This window comes from Falco biarmicus, chromosome 18 (genome assembly GCF_023638135.1).
Source record: "Falco biarmicus isolate bFalBia1 chromosome 18, bFalBia1.pri, whole genome shotgun sequence".
NCBI lineage: Eukaryota > Metazoa > Chordata > Aves > Falconiformes > Falconidae > Falco > Falco biarmicus.
The window spans coordinates 1,506,321-1,513,839 of NC_079305.1; the positions used below are offsets into that span (position 1 = coordinate 1,506,321).

General features: G+C 62.1%; 1 protein-coding gene across 1 annotated transcript; it reads left to right on the plus strand.

The window, feature by feature from the left end:
- The first annotated feature begins 899 nt into the window (after window positions 1–899).
- Window positions 900–5,201, plus strand: ARID5A (AT-rich interaction domain 5A). Its single transcript, XM_056362979.1, is given in 9 exon segments — window positions 900–914; window positions 1,212–1,302; window positions 2,235–2,400; window positions 2,488–2,540; window positions 2,640–2,737; window positions 2,838–2,868; window positions 2,870–2,986; window positions 3,232–3,729; window positions 3,731–5,201. Coding segments are annotated over 8 exon segments (1,830 nt in total). The 5' UTR covers window positions 900–914; window positions 1,212–1,242; the 3' UTR covers window positions 4,538–5,201.
- The last annotated feature ends 2,318 nt before the right edge of the window (window positions 5,202–7,519 follow it).

Genomic DNA, 7,519 nt, shown 5'->3' on the forward strand with positions numbered 1-7,519 from the left:
CGTTAAAGGCACCCACGCTAGGGTGGCTTGCTGGTCGCGCCACGTGGGATTGTTTACCCCAAATCTGCCGCTTTTCACCCCAAAAGCCCCCGTAGCTCCCCCCCCCCCCCCCCCCCCCCCCGTGTCGTCCATTCACCGCCCCCCCCCCCCCCCGCCGGTTTCCTGCAGCGATACCAGAAAGGGAGGAAACGGGCGTCACCGCGCTCCCGGTGCCGGGAACCGACCCCGAGGCGTGAAATCACGGCCGGGACACGCGGGGGTGTGCACACGCACGGACACGCGTGTATTTCCCATGTCCCCGCTGCACACGCGTGGACCTACGCACACACACGCGTGTGCCCGCCGTGCGCACACCCGGCTGCAAAAGCACGTACCCACGCGTGTACCCCCCCCGCCCCTCCCCATGCGGCACGTTCACATGCACACGCGTGTCATCAGCTCGTACGAACACACGTGGCCACCCTGCCCCACGCATTTACCCGCACGCGTGTCCCTCTGCGCCCCCCTCCCTCCCAAATACACGAACCCACGCGTGGAGCTCCGTGCCTGCGAGACGAACACACATGTGCCGCCCCCACGAACACGCCTGCACACACATGACACGCGTGGGCACACGCCCCGCGGCCGGACTACGGCTCCCAGCATCCTTTTCCTTAAAAGGCGGGACGGCAGCTGGGCTGGCCAATCAGAGGAGGGGGGCGTGGCGGGAAGAACCAATAAGGCGCACGGGGGCGTGGCCGTGCCGCCCCACGGGCCCGCCCGGCGGGTCACATGGCGCGGTGGCGGCGGTGGTGAGCGGGACGGGGAGCGGCGTGGGGGACCCGGGGGGGGACACACACACGCGTGGGAGGGGGGGGGGGACACGGAAGGGAGGGGGGAGGGGTCCCGTCCGGCCTGTTCCTCAGTTTCCCCAGGTTGGCACCCCGCTGTTTTTCGCTGGTTTTGCAGGGGGTGCCCCCAAAATGGGGGGGGGGAAGGGGTACCGACCCCTAATTTTTTATTTTTTTTTGGGGGGGGGGGGGAACCCCACGGGTGACCTTAGGCCACGGGGTCGCCCGCCAGGCACCGAAATCGGCCGGATGGCCGATTTCGGTGCCTGGCGGGCGACCCCGTGGCCCAGATCATCCCGATTTACCCTTTTGGGGGGGGGGGGGAAACCCAAAAATTTAGGGTGTTTCACACCCCCCCCCTTATTTTTTTCCCCCTCGCAGGACCCCTCCTCAAATCACCAACTCTCCCCCCATGGAGGACAACCAAGAGCAGCCACGAGACCCCCAAGAGCCCACTGACACCAAACCGGCGGTGAGTGCCGCGCCCCGGTGGGATTAATTAATTTTTTTTATTTTTTTTTTTTGGGGGGGGGGGGGGAAGATTGAAACATCCCCCCCCCCCCCCGAGGGGACGAGGTGCTCGGAGGATGAACGTTGCTTTTGCCTCCTGTGAAAGCGAGAATCAGGAAGAGGAGGGTGACTTTCCCACCGGGGGGGGGGACGGACGGGACGGGACACGACAACCAAACCCAAACCAGGACATTTTAGGGGAGAAAAATGAGCCCCCCCCCCTCCCCTTTTGTGGCTTCTAATTTTTTTCTAATTAATTTTTTAGCCTCATGGAGCCGGGGGGGTAGGTTTTACTGCGCTGCCCCCCCCCCCCCCCCCCCCCCCAGCTCCTCCCTCCCTCCTTTTTATTTCAAAAAGCCAAAAAAAAAAAAAAAGGAAAAAAAAAAAAAAAGCCTCAAAATAGTTCAGCCGTTAAAATACCGCGTCTGTCAGAAGCGGTTGAAAGAATAGAAAGAAGAAGGAGAATTAAAAAAAAAAAAAAAATAGATTAAAAAAAAATAAAAAAGTACTTGGGAGCCGAGCAGCTGCTTTGCCCAAAAATAGCAACAAGTTTTATAACTCCGGAAAATGTAGAACAAACAAACGAGAAACATTTTTAGCTGAGAAAGGCGGCGGCGGCGGCGGCGGGGGGGGGGGCGGGGGGGAGGGAGCGGAGGATGAATTTCTGCCCGTCTGTTTTCCTGGAAGCCGTTCCTCGTGTTCTCGCACGCTTTCCAGCGCTTTGACCAACTTGGCCGGCGGCCCAGGCTGCCGGCTAACGAACCCAGAGCTCGTTAAATGCCTTTGGGTTGCAAAGCATCCCCAGCGCCGGTGAAAGCTGGGGGGTTTGTGCGCGCCTGCTCTGCCTCAGTTTCCCCAAACTCTCCATCTCTCCCCCCGCCCCGGATCCCGCAGGAGGCTCCGATCCCGGAGGATGGCTCCGAGCGGGAGAAACCGGTGGAAGAAGCAACAACGGGAGGTGAGAAGGAAGAGGAGGAAGCCTTCCTCGTCAGCCTCTACAAGTTCATGAAGGACCGACACACGCCCATCGAGAGGATCCCCCACCTCGGCTTCAAGCAGAGTACGTCCCCGCCGGGGGCCGGGGGAGGGGGGGGGCTGCCGGCGGACCCCCGCGTCCCCCTCACCCTCGGCATCTCTTCCTTCCCAGTTAACCTCTGGAAGATCTACAAAGCCGTGGAGAAGCTGGGAGCCTACGAGCTGGTAAGCGACGTCCCCCTGAGCACCGGGATGTCCCCTGGGTGCCCGGGGGGGGGGGACACGACGACGACACAACACGCTAACCCATCCCTCCCACCGCAGGTGACGGGGCGACGGCTCTGGAAGAACGTTTACGACGAGCTGGGGGGCAGCCCCGGCAGCACCAGTGCGGCCACTTGCACCCGGCGGCACTACGAGAGGTAAGAGGGGGGCGGGAGGGGGGGTCCCGCTCCGTGCCTCAGTTTCCCCTTCCCGGCGCCGGTTCTCACTGCCGACCCCCACGCTCCCCCCCCCCCGCAGGCTGGTCCTCCCGTACGTGCGGCATCTCAAGGGGGGAGGATGACAAGCCTCTGCCCCCCAGCAAGCCCCGCAAGCAGTACAAGGTCTCCAAGGGCACCGAGACGGGCGAGAAGAGCAAGAGGGCCAAGAAGGAGAAGGGCCGGGAGCAGGTGCGCGGCCCCCCCAGAGCCCCCCGATGCGCCTGCGGTTCCGTACCAGCCCCCGGCTCTGTCCCTCGCCAGGGGGACCCGTCTGGGTGCCCTGGGAAGAGCAGGGAGGGACTGGCTGGGAAAAGAGGAGAGCGGAGGGCTCGAGGGCAGCCGAAGATGGGGAGGGGGCTGGGGGGAGCGGGGGACCCCCACCTGGGGACACGGCAGAGCCTGGCTTCCACACCCTAAATCTCCTTTGCTTGCAGATGCCTCCAGACAAGGCGAAGCCGGAGGTGGCAGCCGGCACGGAGGACGCGAGGGATGCCCCAGAGCGGGGCCGGGCAGCTGAGGGGTGCTCCAGCCCGGTGGTCCCCACCCCGAGCCCCTCAGAGGGGTGTCCCGGCCCCTGCAGGACCCACCCCGAAACCTACAAGCGCCTTTTCTCCAGCTTCTACTCCAAAGGCAACCATCCCATCATGTCACCGCTGGCCAAGAAGAAGCTGCTGGCCCAGGTGAGCAAGGCAGAGTCCTTGCCCTGCCACAAACGCCACCACCCCGAGGGCCGGCAGCCGGCGAGCGACGCTGGCCCCGAGCCCCCCCGGCCGGCCACTGGCCCCCACCTCAATGAGCAGAGGAGCCCGGAACCCTCGGGAGCTCAGGATACAGCTCCGAGCGTGGGGAACGAGGTGGGACCCATCACCGGCGAGGTGGGACCCATCACCAGCGCGTCCCCCGGTGGGAGAGACAGCCAGCACTGCCCCCGGGGCCGAGGACGGGTGCCCGGCCCCCGCCGTCTTCACCGGCTGCTTCCACGCCTACCGCAACGAGGTGCTGAAGCCCGTCGGCCGCCACCCCCTCTGGGGGTATTTCTCCAGCTTGAAGGATTTTTTGGAGCCGCCTTCCACCTTCCCATCGCGAGCCGAGGAGCCGGAGCAGCCCCAAGACCTGCGGAGCAAAGCGGGGCAGCCGTGGGGCGGGGAGAGCCGGCGAGCGGGTGCCCGCGCCACCGTCCGAGCCTGCTGGGTGCCCCCCGGCGCCGCCTTCGCCCCCGCCGCGCCCAGGGCCAAGCACGGCCGGGAGGAGGAGGCGGCGTTCGGCCCCAGCGCCAAGCTACGCGCCATCTCCCCCTTCCTCACCGAGGCCGATGGCGGGGACACAGGCACTGGCTCTCCGGGGGGCCAGCAAGGGTTGGCCAAACCCAAGGCTGTGGTGGCCAGCCCCGGCTACGCCGCGCCGCTGCCGCAAGCCCCGGACGTTTACAAGGGAGCGATGCTGCATTTCCCAGCGAGTTTTGGGAGTCCACTGGAGCACCTTAAAACCCAGGGAGTGCCGGCGGCACCGTCCCTCTCCGTCAACCCCTTCATCATTCCCGCTTTTCCCAGCCCTTTGGTAGCCACCTCCACGCAGCCTTCCGACCTGTGCCGGCCGCTGGCGACCGGCCCCGGGCACTACCCGGCGGCGTCCTACGAGAGCTCGCTGCGGCACCGGCTCTACCCGGCGGCCACTTGGCACACCCCAGCCACTTACACCTCACCGCGTGTGCCGGCCTTCCACCGCCACGCCAAGCTGTAGCGCTTCCATCCCTCTCCGGATCGGCCTCGTTCCGTGCGGAAAAAGGAGCCGGCTGCGATGCCGCAGTGGCTGAGCTGGGCAACGAGGAACGTGCCGGAGCCGGTCACCGCTTCCGAGCCCGCGGGAACGGGGCCGAGAGGAGCCAAGCTGGACTGTGACATTTTTACTTTTGATCTTAGAGCTGTTTGTATCCGACATCGTTACGCCGGGGACTTAACTACCAGTATCACGAGGTTATATATATATTATATATATATATATACACACACATACACACATAAAAGAAAAAAAAAAAAAAAAAAGGGAGCCAAACAGGTTGTGGAGGTTTCTGTTTTGCTGGAGATGCTGTGCCCCAGGGCGCTTCCGCAGGGTGCAGCGAGGAGGCTGAGCCGGGCGGTGGTTATTCCCATCCCACCGCACCCGGGGCCCTGGCTGGCTCACAGCACGTGATGCAAACTTGAGTTTGAATCACGTTGCCTCCATCCGGGGTTCCAGAGGGTTGGGGTTTTTTTTTTTTTTTAGGGATTTGGGACTGCAGCAAGCGGCTGCTGCGTTGGGTGTCAGCCTGGAAAGCGCTCTGGCCGCTCCGCTCGCTGCTGCTCCGTGCCTCGAGCAGCCGCAGCGGCTGCGCCGGTGGCAAATAAAACTGGCTGGATGTTCCCGACCTGGCGGTGTTTGGGGTGTCCTTGATTTCTTGGATCAGGGCAGGGTTTGGGGGGGATCCTCACCCTAAGAGCAGAGCCCCAGAGACGTTCTGTGACGCTGCGGGGATGGGCTGAGACCTACCTCCGGGGCTGCCCCGATCCCGTGGGGAAGGAGGTGCTTTTCCGCATCAGTTTTGGGGGAATCGCAGCTGTTTTGCGGAGCGGACGTGTGTCCAAGCGTGAACCAGCCCAGCCACATCTCCAGGTGCTCTTTGCCTCCAGGAGCTCCTGTCAGGCCGTTGCAAATGACCCAAAGGCTTCCTCAGAGTTACGGGAATCGCTTTTCTTGTGCCGGCCGTGTGGCCGCTCGCCGCCGTCCTGGGCGCCTCGCCACAAGCCGTGGAAGCAGAAAAGGCAGAGGGATGGTGGCACTTGCTTGTCCGCAGAGAGGTTTATGGCTTCAGGTGGGGCAGGAGCAGTAAGTCAGCTTTGAAGGATCACTTCTGCTGTATCCATGGAAAGGAAAAGCTTTGGGATAGGAACTGGAAAAGGAGAATTCACCCCAGGCACCGCCAGTCGCTCTGCGAGGCTTCCAGTGTTAGACTCGTTGAGAAGAGCAGCGTCACCCAGCCACCCGTGGATGCTCCAGCCTGGATGTGGGGAAGGCGTGACACGCACAGCAGACCCCCACGGCTGCACCTGAGGAGCTTCGCTGCCAGAACGTGCACCGTTAGCCCTGGTTTGTGCACGAGGACACGGCCACGGGGCTCGAGTCTTCGCACACGGAGCCGCCTCCACGCCTTGGAGCGAGGGCACTGGAGACGCCGCATCGCGACGGGTGGCTCAGCCTTATTATCAATATTCTGGCGGAGAAACTGTGGCTTCAAGCCTGGAAGAAAAAAAAAAACAAAAACCCAAAAAAAAAAGTCGAGCGGCTTCAAACCACCACAGGCCGACAGCAGCCCCTTGTTTTTGCCAGACACGCTTGCGTCCGCGGGGCCTAGAGTTCCTTCATCCCGGCGAGAAGGTACCACGTTAGCAGCATCCCATCGGCATCCCAACCCCCGACGCCAGGGATTAGCTCAGCCTTGGGATTCGAGGTCATCCCGCACCCACAGCTTTCCCTGCAGGAAACTTTGCCTGGGCTGAATCCAGATTGCCAGCCAAGTAGTATTTTGCTGGTTTTGATTTTTTTTCCCCCGCACAAAACCTCAGGGAAAAGGGAAGAGAAGCCCGGGGCTCGGCAGGGTTTGGGGTGCTGACAAAGCTCAGCATCGCAGCGGCGCGAAGTGGGACAGTCCCCAAAGAGCCAGACAGCAGCCGGAGCGGTGCGGGCACAGCCCAGGAGGGGCAGGACGGGATTCCCGGCATCTCACAATGAGCAAATGCAACTATCAAAGTGCAGAACGGTTATTCTGCTCTGGTCCTGAGCTCCCTGGGACAAACACCCTGCTTCTGCCCTGGTGGGTGCTGTCCCGGCCAAGCCAAACCCAGGATCTTCTCACGAGCCGGCAGGATGAGGAAGTGAGCGGAAATTTGGGAAACGTGCCTGCCCTGGGGGGAGCACGGGCTGTCCCAGCACCACGGGCCTTCGTCTGCTGAGCATCGTGCTCCCCGAAAACATCGCAGCCAGCAGAGGTTGCATCACACCCCGCATCTCTCCAGGGAAGCAAGTCAGGGGCTCAGGGCGCAGCAGAGCCGCAGCACGGGATGGAAACGTACAGAGCGTCAGGATTAGCCCCCATCACCACAAAAAGACACCCCCCCCAGTTCACAGCTGTAAGCTCTGTCCTGTGCAAAGCGGTCCCAGGGGGAAACACTCGTCCCCAGCCCTGGCAAACCACCCTTGGTGGTGCCGAATTTGGCCTCACCTTGTCATCTCGGCAGCTGTTCAGTGGCTCAGCACCTTTGTGTCGCCCCTTCTGGTGCTTCCCTTGGTTCAAGCTCACGCTGCCCGGCGCTACCCCTGCTTGCTGACACAAACACAACTGGAATATTAATAAGTCTAATCTGCCCTGAGCCTTAAGTTGAGCCTTTTTCAGCAAGTATAAATATTCCCGATAGTAGCAGGAATCAGCTGGAGCTTCCAGCCCGAGGAGGAACGTACCGGCATGGGGCACAGGCAGGAGGAGCTGCGCTGGTTGCTGCCCAGCACCAATCCTTCCCTGCCTGCACAAGGCTGCTTTGTCCCTCCACACCTTCACAGCAAGACAAAAAAAAAAAAGCAGTTGAGGGCTGGGCCACAACCAAAGCGGCTTTTGGAAGGGACGTGGGCAATGAAGTCAGTAAGAAAGAAGAAGAACCATTAAAAAAAAAAAACCACACCCAAAAACCCAAA